This window comes from Nuphar pumila, chromosome 2, assembly GCF_984573655.1.
Source record: "Nuphar pumila chromosome 2, dmNupPumi1.hap1.1, whole genome shotgun sequence".
NCBI lineage: Eukaryota > Viridiplantae > Streptophyta > Magnoliopsida > Nymphaeales > Nymphaeaceae > Nuphar > Nuphar pumila.
The window spans coordinates 25,796,568-25,818,778 of record NC_143250.1 but is presented as its reverse complement, the minus strand read 5'-3'; the positions used below and the strand labels follow the sequence as shown (position 1 = coordinate 25,818,778).

The 22,211-nt window shown below is 36.8% G+C and overlaps 1 protein-coding gene across 3 annotated transcripts in view; it reads right to left on the bottom strand.

Moving 5' to 3' along the window:
• TPR9 (Tetratricopeptide repeat (TPR)-like superfamily protein) overlaps positions 1-22,211 on the bottom strand; it is a 117,080-nt gene that overhangs the window by 4,117 nt on the left and 90,752 nt on the right. For all 3 annotated transcript variants that reach the window (XR_016430168.1, XM_089995482.1, XM_089995483.1), the window contains 3 exons: positions 20,363-20,518; positions 19,854-20,093; positions 19,590-19,756 (listed from right to left, as the gene is read on the bottom strand). Coding sequence is in view for 2 of the 3 variants with exons in the window: in XM_089995482.1 (XP_089851608.1) it covers positions 19,590-19,756; positions 19,854-20,093; positions 20,363-20,518 (563 nt within the window). In the remaining variant the exon portion in view is untranslated. The remainder of the gene's footprint in view (positions 1-19,589; positions 19,757-19,853; positions 20,094-20,362; positions 20,519-22,211) is intronic.

Here is a 22,211-nt window from a genome sequence, read left to right as displayed (position 1 = left end):
AGAAGATGATGAAAAGAGCATCCATAGTGTGTAGTGTCCCTCATATATCTAATGATCCCGAGAACTGCAACAAAATGGACCATCCTCGAAGAGCTCATAAACTAACTAACCACATGAACTGCATAAGTGATATTTGGTCTGGATATAATCAAGTATATCAAACTCCCAACTAATCGCCTATATACCATTGGATCTTCTAATTCCACTCCATCTGAAACCCTTAGCTATAAATTTGCTTCTATGGGAGAACTAACTCTCTTTGAATCATCTGTCAATCTCACATTCACAACCAAATCAGTTGCACACTTATGTTGAGACATGAATAGTCTCATCTTCGAGTATGCATTCCCTAAACCAAGGAAATACTTCAAATTTCCCAGATCCTTCGTTTCAAAAATACTAGCCAGTTTCTTCTTTGTATCATCTACCCTCTTTAAATCATCTCCTATAATAATCATATCATCAACATATAGGAGTAATATGCACTTCCCTTTAATGGAGGATGACACAAATAAGGTTGAGTCATGATAACTCAGATCAAAACCAAGAGATCTAACAGCAGAAATGAATTTTTCAAACCATGTCCGGTGTGTCTGTTTGAATCAATACAAGACTCTTTTTCAACTTGCAAATTCTACCCTTAGGATCTGAGTACCCTTGTTGCAACTTCGTATAAACCTCCTCATCTCAATCACCATTTAAGAAAGCATTTTTCATATCTAGTTACCACAAGTTTCATAGTCTCACTGCAGCTACTGCCAATAAAGTCCTTATAGTTGTCATATGAGACACTGGTGCAAAGGTTTTTGCAAAATCAATTCCAAATTGTTGATTGTAGCCCTTTACCACTAATTCTGCCTTGTATATATCAACAGATCCATCTGCCTTTGTCTTGATCTTCTAAAACCACTTTCTCCCAACAATATTATTTCTAGGTGAAAGCCTTACCAACTCCGATGCACACATCCTCTCTAGTGCATTCATCTCTTCAGCCATTGCTTGTTGTCACTTCTCTTTCAAAGCTGCCTCTCAATAGGACTTAAGCTCAACATAGGAATGAATCAATGCAAAAAATGCACGATGTTTAAGAGCAAGACTCATATAACAAAGCAAGGAGGAATAGATATTCTAGAACTTTGACATACCTGAGGAGGAGACGAAGGAGGAGAGGACAAAGTGAAAGGTGACTTCAAGCTTGAGTGGTCAGGTTCAGCTGAAGAAAGAATTGGATTTGGATTGGCCTATATATTTTGTACTTCCTTCACTTTCACTTGATCCAAGAATGGAATCTCAACAATATTCTCATGTCTTCTATAATAGGTTTGTCCAAACTTATTGTCTATCAAATGGACTTTCTCACCCTGAACCTCCACATGCTCATTCATTCATTCATTCATTCATTCATTCTTTCTTTCTTTCTTTCTTAGGAAATGACACTAAAAAGGACAAATCAGATTCATCTTTCACCTTATTCCCAATCTAACTAAAATAAAGTGTATCTTCATGAAAGACAACATTTCTAGATATCCAAACTTTTCTTTCAACTGGATCATAACACATAGCCTTTTTTACCATTTAAAAAACCAAGAAAGCAACATTTAACCGTTTTGGGAGACAGTTTGTCTCTATATCTATCAAGTAGAAGCACAAAAAAGTACACTCAAACACCTTCATCATTCTATAATTTGGAACCATCCCATATAACTTTTGAAAAGGAGAAGTAGCCTTAATGACATTTGATGGCTTACAGTTTATTTGATAGATAGCCAACCAAACTGCATCATAAGCTCTTGTTGTTTCCAAGATATGTATGCTCTTCCTACTTAGGAGTATAGGGACATGATTTTTTACGGTTTATTCATTTTCTTGCAAGAACTTCTCAAGCACAACACTGACATATTCACCACCAAAAGCAGTTCAAAGAGTCTTAATCTTAGCTGAAAACTGATTATCAATCATGGCACAGAACTTTTTAAAGATCTCAAAGAGTTCCTTCTACTTCTCATGAAATATACCCAAGTATATCTTGTGCAGTCATGAATGAAGGTGACAAAATATGATGAACCCCCTTTGGATAGGACTGGTGAGGGATCTCATACATCCAAATGAACAAGATCAAAAGAACACTCAACGTCCCTATTTTTAGTCTCAAATGGCAAGGCGTGACCTTTCGTCAATCTACAACTCTTGCACTCCTACACATGCCTTGACACAACTAACTTTGACCCACCTAAACTGCAAACTTGATATCAAAATGTTGCAACTTAGAGCTAGAGATATGATCTAATCTCTGGTGCTACAAAACTGACTCATCCACAACTCCAAAGGTATTTTCTTGGTGTTCAGGTGGACAAGATGTCTAATTCCTTGGTTCTTACGCAAAGTAAAAATCCCCAAGATCTTTTGCAACGAAGTGGCATGTCAGAATGTAAGCCTGCTAAGATGCCAATGGCATTGAATTCAAAACTCTATGAAGGAAGTGAGGGTGATGTTTTGCTTGCCTCTCCAGAAAGATTCAGAAGCATAGTGGGGTCACTTCAATATCTTACCTTCACGCGACCAAATCTAGCCTATGTTGTTAATCAAGTATCACAGTTCATGCTTGCTCCTAGACAAAGTTATATGGATGCTGAGTGAAAAGTATCCTTAGATACATCAAAGGAACGATTACTGATGGCCTTGTATACTCCAAATCAATTATTTGTACTCATCATGAGTCTTGTAGTGATTGCATATTCATACACAGATTGGGCAGGAGATCCTTTCATGAGAAGGTCAATTACAAGTTATGGAATATTTCTAGGAAGACATTTGGCCTCTTGGTAGAGCAAGCGACAAAGAACGATAGTCATTTAAGCACAGAGGTTGAATATAGGGTCATAGCCATTGTCACGGTTAAGATTTGATGGATTTGTCATCTTCTTTCAGCCTTGAGGCTGTAATACCATGTATTTTTTTCATGATTTTTAAAATCGATATAAATAATTTTTAAATTATATATTTAATTAAATTGATAAAAATCATGGGAAAATATCTTATTTTATAGGTGACGTCAGTTGGTCCTGGGCGTGTCCCAGAGCCCACTGACGAGACCTAATTGAGCTAATTATGATTTGAATTTTTTTCATTTTTAACCTTTAAATTCAAGCGAAATTCAGGTTAAATTCAAGCAAGATTCGGAGGCCAAATTCAAGTATGAACACCGTTAGATGCGCCTCAAAATACTGATCACATTGGCTACCTGTTTTTACGAAATCGAATTACGATTGGCCCGAAAAATCGCATTTTTAAAAAAAAAATGACTTTTCTGGATTGGATCGGACTAGATCTGCTCGGTTTAATCCAAGTTAATATGGATCTGGACTTAGTCCAGAATTCATATTTTGTAATATTTGGTCCAAGTAAGAACCATATGGATTTGGATCTTGGATCTAGATCTAAATCCAAAATCCATCCATGGCCAATTTAAAACTTTAAAATAAACTTTAAATTAAAAGAGGATGAGGTAGAGTTCTACCTGGGGTAGAACTCTACCCCATAGAAGTCTTCCAAGGAGGCAACACCCTTTGGAATATTCTCTAGAATATTAAATTAAATAATTAATAAAATAATTAACTAAAGGGATAATATCTAGAAGGTGGTTTAGAGTTCTATATGAAGTAGAACTCTACTTAATTAAGGTCATCTAGAGGGGATATCATCCCCTTTTAGATTAAATCCAATTAGAAAAAAAAACAATATATAAGGGGTTGGTCTCTCCCTCTCTCTAGAACTCGTGTTCCAGATTTAGAGAGAGAAAAAAAAAGGAAAAAACTGAAAATCGTGAGAGAGAGAGGAAAATAAAAGAAAGAAAAAGAGAAAGAAGGAAAGAAAGAAAAGAAGAAAAGAAAAAAAATAGTTTTCATACACCCATCTGCATAGTTGTTTGAATACATGAAATAAGTCATGTACATGTTTGAGATTGATGTATGCATTATTTTTGAAATGATACATAAAAATGATTTTGATTTGATCAACTTGCAGTTGTGCATATTATACGCATGAATCTGAAATTTATTTGATGTTTGCATAAATGTGATCACATGCATGTTTTGTTGTTTATGCATGGAATTCATTATGATAATGTATTCTGCGAGCATCGATTGACATGTGTATATGCTTGGCTTCATGTGCATTCATTTTTGTGTTTGAATGTGCATTGTGAATATGTTTTGAAACAATGAGTGTGTTCCGTGTTCACTAAAATTTTGCAAAAGATGAATAAATTATTTTGAGATGCTTTTGTGGTCAGAAATGAACCATTGCAGGTCGTGTGGGCCAGGAGCATGTGTTGCTCCAATGTTGTTGATTTTATTTATGAATTGCAAAATTTATTTCTGAAAACTATTGGTTTTTCAAAATTAATTGCACTGTTAAAATGTGACAGGGCCCAAAATTGGTTTTGCATGTGGATTTGCAAAACGGTTCTTGCGTAAAGAACTTATAATTGTTTAAAAAAGGTAAAAGAGACCAAACAGTGTAATTAATCTCTTCCTTGATGTTCCTTCTATAGTGTGGGAATCTTAGATGGCGGTCTTTGGGGACCATGAGAATACTAAAACTCCATGTGTGATTGTGCCCCTGAACCCGATATGGTGGTTCACCTTCCGGACACGGTTTTAGGAAGATTTCAGTCATTTTCCTGGGGTGGTGTTATTAACTCAATTGTAGTTTTGATATACCAAGAAAGTGACGTCAATAATTAAGGATTTTCATTGATGTCCCGACATTAGGTGAGGATTCCTAATGTTCTGATAGAAGGTGACGATTTATGATATCGGTCGATAAACAAGTGTTAAACCCAGTAATTAAAATACAAATTGTGTGTTAAGCTACAACCGGAAAGCTAACATGGACTTCAGAAATTTGCACCCGTTTTGAATATCCGCGGGTTTAAGGAAAAGTAAATTAAATTTGTGTGCATTTAATAGGAACATGCATGCAAAAGCAACTAACTTAATAAATTATTCATGCATGTGCATTGAATCATGCATCTTTATTGTTCAGCATTAGTTCATTCATTATGCATATTTGATTTTGCATAATATTTGATTCTACATGATATTTTATTTGAATGCTTGAATGGTAAGTTGATTGTGGTAGGTTGTTGATTGTGATAATCATCTGAAATTTATGCATGAATCTGTTTATGCTATTTCCTTAAATATTTGAATTTTTAGAGAAATTCGTACAAAAGACTTCGGTTCTTATCTATTTTCTTAAAATTGTTTTACAGGCATGGATGCTTAGTGATGTCCTGACTAGCTGGTTGGAGATTGCAAGCCCTATAACTGGTTTCTGACAAGATGACTCATTTATGATATAGACGATTTTTGGTCTTAGTCTATTTTGACAGTTGATATAAATAAATAAAGTTTGAATTATTCTTTATTTGATTCAATACACTTGGTATGTGGTTTGGTATATTAAAGTTGTAATGCCCCAGATCCTTGGGTTAGCTTTCGCAAATGTTAAAAAAAAAAATCACTATTTTTACGAGGGTCAGTTGGGGTCCAATCTTCAATGCAAAGACAACAACTGCTAACTCCAAGTCGTGCGTAGGATAGTTGTTCTCGTGTACCTTAAGCTATCGAGAAGCATAAGTGATGACCTTCCTGTGCTATATCAGGACACAACCGAGGTCGGTCCCCGAGACATCACTATATACCCCAAACCCTCCTGACCCAGAAGGTAAGGTCAAAACTAGAGCTGAGCTCAACCTCTTCTTTAGCTCTTGAAAGTTGTCCTTGCATCGAAGTGACCAAAAAAACTTCACCCCTTTCTGGTGGTAGATTCGTCATCGGAGTAGCTATACGAGACAAGTCCTAAATAAATCGACGATAATAACTTGCTAACCCCAAGAAGCTTCGGATCTCTAAAACTGTCTTCGGCTGCTCTCACGATAACATTGCCTTAACCTTGGTTGGATCTACCCCTACACCTTTGTCTGATACAACATGTCCGAGGAACATCACTCTCCTAAGCCAATACTCAAGATGAGAGAACTTAGCATAAAGCTTATGTTCCTGAGTGTCTATAACACAATCCTCAAATGCTCTCTCTGCTCCTCCAGACTCTCAGAATATATTAAGATGTCATCGATGAATACAATGACAAACTGATCCAGCCACAACCGAAAGACTCGATTCATCAAATTCATAAATGTTGTTGGGGCATTTGTGAATCCAAAACACATCACCAAGAACTCATAATACCCGTATCTGAATCTGAACGTTGTCTTCGGACCCTCTGCCTTGATCCGCAATTGATGGTACCCTGAACAAAGATTAATCTTTGAGAACACCTTCATCGTGCGCAACTAGTCAAACAGGTCATCAATCCTAGGCAAAGGATACATATTTTCCATGGTGACCGGATTCAGCATGCGGTAGTCAATGCAAAATCTCATAGATTCATTCCTCTTCTTGACAAATAAGACTAGTGCACCACAAGGTGACACACTCAGCTTGATAAATCCCTTGTCAAAAAGTCCTACAGTTGCTTATTCAACTCAACAAGCTCAGCAAGTGTCATACGTATGATTCTCGAGACACTGGTGTCGTACCAAGCACTAGCTCGATCAAAAACTCGATCTCTCTGTGAGGTGTTAAGCCCGATAAGTCCTTTGAAAAGACATCGGGAAACTCACAAACTACGTCCAATTGCTCCCAAAGTGTCTCTTGGTTGTCTGTAGCGGACACACTAGCCAAGAACACCTCACAACACTGCTTATTGTACTTAGTGATCTTCATCGCGAACACAATCTTCACCTCACCAACTAGTCTAGTCGTCTGAATCACCAATGTTGACAGATCGGGGTGCTCCAAGCAGACCTTTTTACCGTGGCAGTTAAGAGTCGCATTATGTCGTGATAGTCAATCCATACCCAGAATGACATCGTAAAATGTTATGTCGAGTATGATAAGATCGCGAGAGACAACTCGTGTCCCTCAATAACTACTCGAACTGCAGGAAGATACTTTACACATCGAGTGGACACGCCCTGTAAGTTTAGATACACCATTCGTCTGAAGGAGGATGAAAGTATATGGCTGAAGGAGCGCCTTTGAGTTCCTGATGACCCAGTCTTACGAGATGAAATTCTTGCGAAAGCCCACAAGTCTAGATACACCATTCACCCTGGCGTCACGAAGATGTTCAAGGACCTACAACGGAGTTATTGGTGGAACGGTATGAAATGAGACGTGGCTGAGTATATCTCGAAGTGTTTGACGAGCCAGCAGATCAAGATCGAACACCAGAGACCCGGTGGGATCATGCAACAGATAGAGATCCCTCTATGGAAGTGGGAGGATATCATCACGGACTTCATAGTCGGTCTACAAAGGACACGGAGGAAGCATGAAGCAATTTGGGTGATTGTCGATAGACTCACCAAGTCTGCTCACTTATACCTATCCGTCTCAACCAGTCATTAGATAGTCTCGTTGATCTCTATGTTAGAGAGATTGTAAGACTGCATGGTGTTTCGGTCTTGATTATCTCCGATCGTGATCCTAGATTCACTTCGAGGTTTAGGGGACAACTTCAGCTGGCATTGGGCACTGTGAACACCCCAAATTTTTCAAAATATTGTAAATATTCCCTTTTTGCCCCTGATTTCATTCTCTGAGCAATTGAGTCACTTTTAAATTTAAATTCCAGTTCATTTTTCAAATTTTACTGAAATTAAATTCATTTTATATATTTGACTCAATTTCGGATCCGGATCCAGATAAAAGATCCAAATCTGAGCTTCTTTGTCCCATTTTTAAATCAAATTCTCAAAATTACCAAAATAACCTTTTAAAAGGCTCAGACACTTCGTCTGGTATCCGTTTGGATCCATCGTGTTATATTCCTCAATTCGAGGCTTAAAGCTTGAATATTTTCTCAAAACCTAGGTCTAAACCCATTTTTTTTGAAGAAATTTCCTCAAAAATAGCCTTAAAAACCTTCTTTTGTAAATATTTTCTTAAAAACACAAAAAATAGTTTAAAATCTTGTTTTCTCGTAAATTTTAGGATTTTATTCTAAAAATATCAAAAAAAATGGAAAATGAAACAAATATATATATATATATAATATATATATTATATATATATAATATATATATAGAAAAGAAACAAAAAAACCGGTTTTTTTTAAACACCTCTTAAAAAAATCAAGTTTTTAAAACCCCTCTTTGTAAAAACCCGAGGGTAAAGGGGGCCTCTTTCGTAAATAAGTTTTTAGGGTTTTCTTTGAAAACCCTTCATAGGAAAAGAGGATAAGGGCGCCTTCTCCCTCTCTCACTCTCGAACCTCCATGGCCGACCCCCCCCCCCCATGTGCAACCTCTCCATCTCCCGTCCATCGTTAACAAACTCGCCCTCTTCCGCTCGATCACCAACGGACCTCCCTTCCTACTCTTCCTCCTCTTCTTTAAGAATCGGCAAACGAAAACCCTAAAGGCACCGTGTTTCACCCCTCCATACGCATCTTCTTCTTCTCCCTCTTCTTTCTTCTCTGGATTCCGGTGGTTTCCTCTTCCGATGAGCTGAAGGAAGCCCACCAGCCTGCAACGCCAAGGCTAAGGTAAGTAACACTCCCCTTCTTCTTCTTTTCCTGTTTTGTTTTCTACTTTCATCTCATTTTTCTGACTTTTCCTTCCTCTTCTTTTTTTTTATCAAAGCACACACGTAGAATCGATCTGTTTGCAACAAGATCAACCTACGTACGTGCAACAATAACCGAAATATCCTAATTCCGACATCCCCCTTTTACACTATTGAATTTTCTTTAGTTCTTTGATCAAGTATCTGTTGATACTCGATTTTCTTATTTTCTTATATGATCTCTCGTTTGTGCTTTTAGATTTCTCATATGCACTTTGATTCCCTACTCACATCGAATTCCCTTTCCTTCTTTTTTCCTTTTTTTTTCGCGCGAGTATTTGTTGGAGTTCATTCACGGCATTCCCTTTTTATACCTCAGTTTCGATTACCTTCTAACCAGTCGGCTGATAGTATGGGGTAATATTTCAACCATTCTTATTGCATTTGGTTTTATTGAATATTCACGGCGTCTGATAAATTTTTTTTTTTTATTTATCCATGGCTTTCTTACATTTCTGCGATTGGAAATCTGGGATTGTTGATCTACTATAGCAATTTGTGTTTTTCTGAGTTGCATTTCTGCAGATGGCAACTTGAATCTGCTAACTCATTTTGCAAATTACCTTTCCTGAGATCACGCTTCTACAACTCGTGATGGGGAGATATCCTTCATTCTGTTGATTTTATATTCTATAGTTTTAAAGATATTACCTCAATTAGATCCCCATCTTATTCTGCAAAGGCCTCACAACACACAAAACCAAGTGTTGCTGTTGATACAAAGGGTTCTATGAAATCACCGTTGGATGATCCATCGCATGCTTCCACTACATCCGTTAATGTTCCTGCCCCTGGCGATCCAAAGTGAGCCTTTGAAGCCTTTGCGCAAGGGTAATCCAACAGATGGTAATTCAATGGTTTACTATGTCCCTGGCAATGATCCATATGCCTCTGGGTCGTTAATGTCTCCTAGTGGACAAGATTTTGGGCAACCTCCTTTTATTCGACTGGAATGTATTCACAGCCCTTTCACTCCCCTGATGCTCCTTATGGTACAGGTGGTGTGCCATCTTTCTCATGGGACCTCAGGCTCCCTGTTGGTAATGGTCTGAATAGACCTACCAGATTTGGTAATTCTAAATCAAATGCAATTGGGAACACACCCACACACACTCATTGTAAGTAGCATATGGTGTCATCCTCAGCAAGAGTAATTTTTGTGTTCAATAATGGTGTCATCAAAAGATCAGACTACTCCATGCTAACTGAAGCTGAAGCCACAACATCAAATTCTGGGACCAAAATAATTCTGGAAGGTTCTGAATCTGTATGTTACGATTGGCTGAAAGGGGAAGAGGAAAATGGCTATCAAAATGTTATCAATCGATTCCCATCAAGGGAAGAGAGAGGAAATATGAAGAATCATGTAGCCAAAAGAGGTATCTGCTTTAAGCCTATGAAATCTATTCTCTTACAAGAAGCACTTGTTCATATGTTGAGGTCTAATCCTCTTTAGGAACACCAGCTCATCAGTGTGTTCACTTTCTGTTTTGCCTTATAATTGCTTAAGTTTGTATCTGTGTTACAGCTCATGATTGTGCACATCTTACACTCAAGTTGTCATGGCATTTCTACTGTCTATCTCGCAAGTATCCACTCTCTCTATCTTAAGCTGTATTTGTCTGTTGAGCATTCATTCACGCCACTTCAATCATTTCATCATTGCCACCTTCCCACACCCATTTGCACAGTCACCCATCACAACACTCATCACATTTCTTCACTAACCATTTGTGCACATCCTATATATTATACTTGATCAGTTCACTGTAGTTCTTTTTTTTTTCTATAGCAGTATCACACACTGCTGTAATCTTTTTTTTTTTACAGATGCATTTCATTAAGTGCTTGCTATAAATCATGTTACAAACACATTTTTTTTACTTGCTGTAAATCATTTTTATTTTTATTTTTATTTTTTAAAGCATATTCTATTAAGCTATGAATTACTTCTCATTTCACAGTAGGTCATCTCTCACTGCATTTCAATGTTCATGTACCATTTCCTTGCATATTGCATCCTACCTGTACACCCACTGAATTCCCAATACCATTCATTATTGCACTACATCCATCGCACTGCTCACCATCGCACATCACACCCACCTGTTCATGTGTGCCATCATGCCACGGTTATTACTTGGCTATTGGCCAGGATTGAGAACCAATTGGCAGTTCAGAAATTAATAGGTGCTCCTCCTTCCAATGCCTGGTGCAGTAGTAATTTCTTTTAAAATTCAATTCGCCTGCTTGTTCTATGGACTTTTACGTTAGCATTTCATTGTTTACTACATGTTCCTGCAATTTCATGTTATACATAATATCTGTTCTCTGCAAAGACTGTGTTTTCATTTTCAGATATTTTTTTTTAGGTATTAGACATATTTGTGAAGATTTCTGCCCTGTTTTCGGCACCAACTTCCTGTCCATCTAGCACCCCATTCTCTCTATCCTTATCTCTGTTAAATCCATTTCATTAATGGATATATATTAGAACCAATGTTGCCTTGCCTTCTCCCTTTTCTTTGGTTATTTCTGGATAAGTAGAGATCCCTTTATCAGTTGGTAGAGCAGCAAATTTTGACATAGCCCTGGACGATGTGTCCATCATAAGTCTTACTTTTGGAAAGGAGTTTACTGCTGCAATTGAAGCCAAGCAGGTTGCTGCATAAGAGGCAAAGCGTGCCAAGTTTGTTGTGGAGAAGGCAGAGCAGGACAAGAAGAGTGCTGTCATCAGAGCACAGGGTGAGGCCAAGGGTGCTCAGCTGATTGGTCAGGTTATTGCTAACAACCCTGCACTCATTGCATTAAGAAAGATTGAAGCTGCGAGAGAGATAGCCCATACGATCCCAAATTCTGCAAACAGAGTGTTTTTGAACTCATATGATCTGTTGCTGAATCTCCAAGAGATGAATTTGGATGTCCCAGCAAAGAAATGAAAGAGTTTTAAAGTGGATGAAAGTGCTAAATTCCTTCATAAAATGAGTTCCTGAAATTGATGACCAGTCCAGTAAACTGCCCAATACAATGGATATAACTGGTGGGAGTAGTCTTCATTCTTGAACAATTGGGAAAATCACGCTCAGTTGAGTCAAAGGTCATACATCCAACGGCAGAAAGAGAAAGTGGAGATCGGATTGATGATCACAACCACAATGTACCACTCGGCATCTCATTTCAGCAGCAAACTTTCTAAACCATGTTTCACCTGCCAACAAAACTATTCAGTGCCATGTATATACACCCTACAGCAGCTATGATAGTTTGTTACCATTGCACTCACTCTACCCCTGTTGCACCCACTATGGCTTTCGGTGCTTCAGTAGCATAGTGGTCCTAAAACCGCTATAGCTTCCCATGCATGGCATCACCTTCTGTGTGTCATTTATCCACCTGCATATAATTGCCTTCCATTTTATCGTATTGCTGCAAGTTAGATGCTTATTGTTAATGTTATTAAGACCTCATTTATAATATTGCTGTGTGAAGACCCCTGTCGTTTGCCGGTTGGGGGACATTAATTTCCTGTTGTCCATCTAAGAATTTAAAAAGCTTTGATCCTCAGGATAAAACTGCCTTGCTGACATTGATATTCACTTTTTTTTAGTTTTGCTGCTCAGGTTTTATTGGAATTAATCAAGATACATCAGGTAAGGCCCTTGAAACTCCTCTGATGATTCTATTGATAGCCTTCAACAGTATATAATGAAATTAGTCTATAGGGGTTGATTCGTTTTAAGTAAAAATATAGGTAGCATAAATCATCTCCTTATATTATGTTTTGATATGCAGATAAATTGATCATATCGTTGTACCCTGCCTGAATATACCTTCTGATAATTAAATAAGGGGTATATGAGAAATGTTGATTCCCTCCCCTAAATTAGAGCTTCATTCTAAGATGTCTATTGTAATAGCTAGATTATTAATGAGAATTTATATTTCTTGTTTTAGATTAAAATGAATGAGCATATAAATATCATTTGTTACATCATTTTCCTTCATTTCAAAGTTTCACAAATGGGAACACGAATGGCACGTGCACCATTTCGTAAGAGGTAATTAATCCTAAGTTGATGATTTACATCAATGGTCATAGTCAGGATGTAAACAAAACTTAGGATTTTCATCTTTTATAAAATAACATTGGATCCACACTGGATCCTTTTTAAAATTTATCATATTTTCTTTAAATATTTTTCTCTTTTATCAGAGTTTAATTTAAAATTAATTCAATATATATACCAATGACCATAGTCAGGGTATATTGAGAGTTAATTTCATTTCAAACTCTATAAAAGCACAAAAATATGTTTTATTCTTCACCTGAATTTAAATATAGATTATTATATAATACATTCAATGACCATAGTCAAGGATGTATTATATTTTCAATCTTATTTTAATTCATTTAAAGAATGAAATAGCTTTTCAAAATCCAATTTCAAAAATTCTTTAAATTCATTCATCATTTAGGATAGAATTGCATCATATTTTCAAAATTCCTTTTTCAAAAACTTCAAGTGATGTTAATATCTTCTTCAATCAATCTTCAATCCTTGTAAAATTCAATTCATCTTTTCATTTTCAATCTCAAAGTCCAATTTAAACTTTGAGATTTCAAATTCATTTTATATTCAAAATTTCCAATTCAAATCAGATTTCAAAGTTCAATTTGACTTTGAAATTCCAAATCTATTTTATATTCAAAAACTCCAATCAAATTCAAAGTTCAATTTAAATTTGAGATTCTTGATTCATTTTCTAAATTCCAAATTCAAAGCTCCAAATTCAGGTCCAATCTGACTTTGAAATTCATTTATTCTCAAATCAATTTTGAAATTTCGAATCCAAAGTTATATCAACATTACATCTTGGATTCCAGATTTCGGATCCAATTCCCATTTAGGATTCTGGATCCAGAATCCAACTTCACCTTGGATCTCAGACTTCAGATCCAAACCCATTTTAGGATCCAGAACCCAATTCTACTTTGGATCTCAGACTTCAGATCCAAATCTATCTTAGGATCCAGAATCCAATTTCATCTTGGATCTCAGACTTCAGATCCAAATCTATTTTAGGATCCAGAACCCAACTCCATCATTGGATCTCAGGCTTCAGATCCACAATCCATCTTAGGATCCAAGAATTCAACTTCTACTTTGGATCTCAGACTTCAGATCCAAAATCCATCTTAGGGTCCAGAGTCCAACTCTCTTTTGGATCTTAGATTTCAGATCCTAAACCCATTTTAAAGATCCAAAATCCATCTTAGGGTCCAAAGTCCAACTCTATTTTAGATTCCAGATCTTGGATCCAGTTCTATTCAGGATCCAGAATCCAATTTCATTCCCAATTCCAACTTTCAAATCCAATTCCATTTCATTTCCAGATTTCATATCTAATTTCATTTACAGATCACCTCTGGATTTCTTAAATTCATTTCTATTTTTAAATACCATTTGGATTTCTCAGATCCACCCTAATTTCAAAACTTCAAAATCTGAAATTCAATTCCATTTCAAATATTCATTTCCTTTCCTAGATCCAAGTTTAAAATCCAAATTCAAAGTCGATTTTTGACTTTGAAACTTCATTTCCTTTCATTTTCAGCTTCAAATCATTCTTTCTCAAAATCAAGATTTATTTCTCCAACTCTGATTTACTTCAAAAACTTAGAACTTCTTTGATCTATCTCAAAGTTCTAAGTTAGATTTTACAATTCAGAAATCAAATTCTTAACTCCATCATCAAGCTTATCTCAGAAAACTTTGAGATTTCCAAATCATTTTTTAAAAGAAGCATACATCTTTGCATTGCACAAGCATAATTCTTTTTGCATCTTTTAGACTTACAATAAATTCTTAGATAATATTTAGGCAAAGCAAAAGGCATAGATTCGATCCTTGGTTTGATTACCCCTGGTAAAGGCGTCAGGAACGGTCAAACCTCGTACCGACGAGCGAATCCCGTCTCTCCATTTTCCCGCAATATTTTCAAAACTGAGGCGAGTTAAATTTGCTAAATATTTTTCAAATTAAGGTCAAGTGAAACCCCGCAAAAGAATTCTTCTCTCTTCTTTTTCTGTCTTTTATTCTTCTCCCTTCAAAAAGGAGGAGAATAGAGGTTAGAAAAGGAAAAGAGAGAAACCACGAGAGGAAAAATTTTGCGATAATCACAGCTTTGGCGACCGTTGAAATTTTGGGGCGTTACATGGCTGGCAGCCAGCCGAGCTCTACTCGAATGACTGTCAGGACTTGGTAGCAGTATACACAGGCCCCGACAGGGCTTGTGCACGAGCTGTCAGGCCTGCATTGGCCAGACAGTCCCGTAGACTACCCGAGAGGGGTCCTGCTAGGCCTGGGTCTGTGTGTAGGGCACTCTGATCTCTCCCAGCCGAGTAGGCTCGGCTGGGACTGTGTCTATGTTTTTCCCAGCCAAGTGGGTCGCGGTTGGGGTTGCCAGTAATCATAAAAAAAAATTAGATGTCTATACATAATATTTTTGTGTGCTGGCAGTTGCTTGAAAGAAGTTTTTATGACATATTATGTATATATATATATATGTTACTAGAGGCTTGTTGCCCAGTTGCCTGAAAAAGACATGGGAGAAACAATATAAATATATATTGTCAAATTAATATTTTTATGATATTGGGCCATGTGCTTGCTGAATCTGTTTTTAACAAAGGAAACTATTTAGAAGGTCCTTATTTGTCACCACATGTACAGACTTTTATTGAATGATATGTAGGTTTGTTATATGATCAATTCCTTTAAGTTCATGCATATTACTTATGCTTATTTGAGCTTGAATGAAAATTCAGTTTGGTATGCAAAACTTTTAGATTTGCTTATTGTAATCTATGTCACATGGGTGCGGGTGCGGGGATTCGGCACTTCCAAAAAACCCGGGTGCGGGGGTGCGGCAGGGGCAAAAATGTATATATATATATATATCATGTATAGTGTATATGTATGAATGTATGGTAGTTGTTAAGGTCCATGACATTTATGCATGTTAGCACGTTCACCACAATTTTATGCCCCTAACAAATTTGAAAATTGATATGGTGATTAGGTGTATTAATTGTCTCAATTATGAACATTTTAGTAATTTTTATTAGGAAAACATATTAATAGTTGTGCATTTTGAATGCACAGCTAATAAGTGTGTAACTTATTTTTACACAAAATTGCAAAAATAGCTATTGGTGTCCATTAATGCATGGAACCGCCAAGTCATTTTTAAACTTCAAGGGTGTATTTTATGGTCATGTGTTAACACCTGCAGATGGCTATGGAAGTCAACACACTTATTAACTTCCTAGACTGATCCCTCTTCATGAGAAGCCTTTTGTTTTATGTTTGCAGAGGCATTGATTTTTTAGATGTATATCTGAATGTGTGCCCAACTTCCTTTTTACCATTTCTTTATCTTATATGGTTGTCCCCAAACATGAAAGTGATGAGTTGTGAAGCCTGATTCATTGTTTTTGCCATTGCAGGAAGGGGGATCCGGGGGCAGCCCCCCCCCCCCAAAGTTTTTTTTTTTAAATTCCGCAACGCAAAAAAAAATTAAAATAAAAAAAATGGACAAAAATGACCCTGGGTGCGGTCAATGCACCCAGGGTTGGGTTGACCGCACCTCGTGCCACACCCGCGTCGAGTCGCGTCGACACGGGTGCGGCACCCTGCTAGCCGAATCCCTGTGACATAGACTGTAATAAATATGGCATTTATGCATGTTAGGAATGAGATGGTCACGTGCGTAGAATGGGTATCTTATGCTTGATCATTGTCCTTATGTAAAGCTACTTCCATGTGCATGTGTAACTCGAAAGAGTTTATGTGTTGTTACTTGTATATGATTTCATGAATGCTCACATCTGTCAGTTCAAAATGATTCATGAATGGGAACCCAGTTGTGAATGACTACACCTAAGCACATGCATATGACAGGGATAATTGCATATGTCTATGAGTTTAGCGTTTCATGCGCATCTCAAAGTTTGCATACATGAATGTGCATCGAAAGGCATGGAAAAAAAATAATGCATAGAAGCATGTGATTGATGATTTTGCTGATGAATGCATTAATGGTTAATTGGATCATCAGGGGTTGGGTGAGCCTCGAGAACCGGTTGTTCTCTGTTTTAGTTGTTTTATGCATTGCAAAAAAAAAAAAATCAAATGTGATATGGTTTTATTGCATTGTTCTCTGTTGTCACGGGTTGTGGTCCCGTGAAGAGCGTGGCATGCTGTTTTGCAAGCTTATGTTATTAATTTTGTATGTTGATTTGCAAATGTAAAAGAAATGAATTAACAACAAGATAAAAGAAAGTAAAGAAGAGTGTAACTTATGTCTCCTTGATGTCCCTTCTTTAGTGTGGGAATCTTAGATGTTGCGGTTTGGAGGAAACCGTGAGGATACAAAAACTCTATGTGTGTGTGTTGTTGCCCCTAAACCCGATATTGAGGTTCTTCCCTTGGCCACGGTTTTAGGAAGAGTGTCACTTTGCCTAGGGGTGGTGAGTTTGACACAGTTGTTGTTTTGACATATCAAGAAAGTGACGCCAGTAGATGCTGTTTTCTATGGTGTCCCCGACATTAGATGTTGTTTTGTAATATTCTGATGGCTGGTGATGTTTCCTGATATCGGTCGAAGGCTAAGTTTGAAACTCAGTAATAAAATACAAATTGTGTGCTAAGTTACCCTGAGAACCCTACTTGACCTCGGGAATTTTACCCGTTGGTGTATCCGCAGGCAACGGTAATTAAAAAAGAGAAACTTAAAGTTGTGTGCATTTAATAGGGCATGCATATGAAAAAAAGAAACTTAAATGAAAGATAATAAAGGGTTCATGCATAACACATAAATCATGCATATTCTTGCTATGCATTAGATCATGCATATTTACTTGTCATCTTAGTTGTTATACATTGATGATTGCATAATGTTGTTCCCAATGCATGTTAAATGCCCTTATTACTTACATTGTGATCCATGTTGCTTAGTTAATGTTCTTTCATGCTTAATAAATGTACTCTATTGTATGAATGGTTATTTGAATCATGAATGTAATATTTATGTCCCTCTAAATTATTGTGTGGATCTTATTCATGTTCTTTTCTTCTTATTTGATTCATTAGAGGAACCTGAAAGCAGGATTCTTTAGATTTTGACACCTACTTTTATGGTTTTTCGCAGTCGCGGGTGATCAGTGAAGTCGATTCGCTTCTGAGAGGATACGAGGGTCACATTTGCTTTAGACTGCTTCACTTACAGACAAAGTGACTCTACTTTTGTTTCTTTTAGTTCTTTTTATTTCCTGTTGTTGTTACTTCACTTTTGACTTGAGTATGAGACTATTATGGATTCATTAATAAAAGAGTTTGGTTGGTTGGTTATAGATGATAAATGTAAGTTTGTTTATGGTGTGTGGTTATCCAGCTGAAATTGGAACTGTAGGGACCCCGGGTCTCTGAGAAGTTTTCTGCAACTCTTAGAAAAAAAAATCCACATTTTCCAAGGGGTATTAGTTGGGGTCGTTACAAAATCCAAATCCATTTTCAATTGGATTTCAGCCCATACAAGGCACTAGTCAATATAGATCCTGGACTGGGTCCAGATCCATATTAACATCAGTTCGATTATAACCGAAGCGAGTAGAGTCCGATCCAAATAAAAAAAGACCCAAAAATAGAGGCCGATTAAATTAGAAAAATGTATTTTCTAAGCCAACCGATATCCGAATTTGATAAAATAGATCTCGTACGAGATCTACATTTCGAAACGGACCTAACTATGGTCTTAGATCCATTTTGCTCCTTAATTATGCATGAATTTAACCTGATTTTAACTCAAATTTAAAGGTGAAAATAAATAAATTTCACATGTTTTACACATCATTTTTAAATATCTTCAATGGGCCTTGGACCAGGTCCATACCCTATTCACGTTAACCATATTTAACGATTTTTTTAAGCAATTTTGATATATTCAATATGAATAATTAATTAAAAATCACATTTTCGAGCTTAGAAATATGAGAAAAATTACTAGATATTACAATTATCACCATAAAGTTACAACACTTTAAAAGTGCCACATAGTTGATATGTTTAACATCAAAATAATGCAACTATGCCTCCTTTTATCACTAGACAATGGTTTTCTGAGGAAGAAGAATATTTGTTTCTATAACCTTAACTAGGGGTAATAATAGTAGACAACTATACCAAACAAGTGAAAGAAAATGGAAAAGGATGAAAAAAGAAAAGCTAAACTAAAATTACAATGGCTACCTAAGAAAACCATTCTGTAAATGACTCAAGATGCCAGCATGGAGGACTACAGAGCCAAGAAGAAGTATGGTGAACAAATCCTGTCATGAATAGAATGACAAGACGAATGAATCGTTATCTTTATCCAATCATTATCCAGACAGCGAAAAGAACTCACATTAAAGGCTACGGGCTTAAACACACAAGAGCACATAATACCCATCATAGCAATTTTATACATCCAGTCAGAAGCATGACAACAATTGCACGTGAGAAGCCTCCCTTTACGTAATGGGAACCCAGCCAAATATACAGAATCTCAAGCAAGATTAATAACCATTGCCAATTAGAGTGTCCTTATGGGAACATGACTATACTAAAACCGAAGTTAACTATCATTTTTAAGATACCCAGCCGACATCATAGCTCAACCAAGAAATTCTATGGTACACAAACCAAAAAGAGCTTTTCCAGATCCCGAAATCAACTTTATTTTGTCGAATTTTCATAGCTGGCAGAATGAACATGGCAATAACGACCTCTCAAAAGCAAAGAAAAAATCCAGAAGTTTTATGCATTAAAATGTAAAATTTGGAGAAATGTACCTTTCAAAATCCATCTTGATTTTATCAACTGTGATACGTGATGATTTCAGGTCTCTGTAGGACCCACAATTTAGACAATGTCCAGGGTCAATTTGACATGCATTTTGAGATTGGGCCAACAAGAGACATGCAACTTTATTGATAGAAGCTCTTTGTTGCTTGCAAACCTGCAAGTCGTGCAGCTGAATAAACAATACCCTGAAAAGAAAAAGACCAACTGAAAATATTCCTATAGAAGCTAGTTATAATATGAGCAAAGCTTACTGGTAATCCAAGCTCCCATTGTGAAACCCTGACAGCTTTATGCGAGAAATTGTTGGCAAGTCTTTCATATTTGACCACAGAACAGTCCAAGACAGCACCAAAACAATCAGACCTCACACATCGAAATGCATGCAAAACCAGGTCAGAAAAATTCAACTCTGAGCAGCAACAGCATTGACATATGAAGGAGTATCTGCTTTGCAGTAACTGCTGCCTGTCCTTGAGATCATGTTTACCTAGCTGCAAACTAAATAATACTTAATTTCCTACTTGCAGATTAGAGACTTGCAACCTGTTGGCATGTTCACACATAAATATAACATTAGAGCATTAAGCTCTGAAACTCAATCTTTACCCACTTACTGTACAGGTGAAGAATCAGGATCAGCAAACACATAATTAGTGAAGTAATTACAGGCTACTCGTTCTAAGACACTATTTATAAGTGACCTATTCAGACACAAGTAAATAAAGGATTGATCATTTCATATATGTTAAATTGTAAGTACCTCTGGACCGTAAGAGATCTCAAGTGAAGATCCTGCTGGTACATGCTCAGTTGCACGCATAAATAGGGTCCGAGAAAGGAAATAAGCATGAACATTTGGCTGGCAAGAATGATTAAATAAGCTACCCTTTAGGTAGACAGCTTGCCCCACTCTAACCTGTTAGAGGAATGGGAAAAGAAAATTAAACATCTGTAAGAGAATAAATGATGGGATTATTTCCAATTTTTGAAATTAAGTTGTAAACAAAAAGACTGTTAACAAAAAATAATCACTCTTGGAGTTCCAAATACAAACTAATCTCGTTCATTCCGAGCAAAGTGGATTATGTTTCTCCAATCTGACAAAAAAATGCCTTGACATCATCACCTTCTTTATCAGGCCCTTCTTTTTTCAAATGAATCGGCTCTGCTTACAATTTACCTATCAATTTAGCATAACAAAAAGGTCTTAAGGCACACTATCTTCCTTAAGGTCAACTCTATGCACCCCTCCCTCTTCCTAATCCAATTCCTTGACCAGGATTTGGAAGTCCATGAACAAAATATGTTCACCTCATTCATTGGTCCAGGAACCGGTGGGAACAACTGTTGGAAGTTGTATTTCCAGCCATGTCAACCTTCAGCAAAGAAAAAGATAGAGAAAGACAAGAGGCTGCTGCACAGCAAAGGTCATTATTGTGACCTAGAAAGGCTGTGTTTATATACATATGTGCACATGTGCAAATTAGAAATACTAAACATAAAGTATGGATCTGGACCAGACGTAAATCCAGAACCATATCACGTCTTCTTTAACAGCCTCCTTCAAGTTGTGCATGATCTCGAATCATGGTCAACTTGCTTTTTAAGAACCAAAAATTATATTTGATCAGCCCCTTTGTAAACATATCATCCACTTGATCTTCAGTGCGAACATATTCTTTCTCTTCAACCTTTTGCCTGACAAAATGTTGATCTATCTCGATATGTTTAGTGCGACTATGATGAATGGGATTAAAAGAAATATTTATCGCACTTTGATTGTCACACAATAATAATGATCTTAAGATAGATTCTCCCAACTCTGTTAGCAAGTGTCTAACCCAAGTAGCTTCTATTGTGGCCGCTGCCATGGAGCAACAGCTTCTTTTTTCTACTACTCCAAGACACAATGTTGCTGCCAAGAAATATACAATAACCTGAAACCGACTTTCTCTCATCTAGATCCCCTGCCCATTCCGCATTTGTATAGATAAAAATTTTATGAGCCTCATTATCTATAAGATTCCTCTTGTAAACAAGTCCATCTCCTACCGTACCCTTTAAGTATCTCAATATCCGTTTAACTGCATCCATGTACCCAGTTCGAGGTTCATGCATAAATTGAGACACTTGATTTACAGAATAGACAATGTCAGGTCTAGTGAAGGTAAGATACTGGAGCATTCCAACTATACTTCGGTTTTTGGTGGGATCATCATATAAGTCTCCATCATGGGAACTCAACTTCTGTTATAAAACGATCGGAGTAGCTAAAGGCTTGCAATCTTTCATTCTCGCTCTACTTAACAAGTCAAGAGTATATTTATGTTGTGTTAGGGTCAACACATTGTCTTTCCTGTCAACTTCTGTTCTAAAGAAGTACCTCAGTTGTCCAAGATCCTTCATTTTAAAATTCTGACTTAAGAATTCCTTGACTTCCTGGATATGACTGCAAGAGTTGCCCGTGATAATTATGTCATCTACATAACTCAATAAGAATGTGATTGTATGCTAGTCCCTGAAGATAAAGAATGAGTGATCAAGAGTGCATCTGTGAAAACCAAGATTTTGAACTTTGAGAGAAAAACTATCAAACCAAGACCGTGATG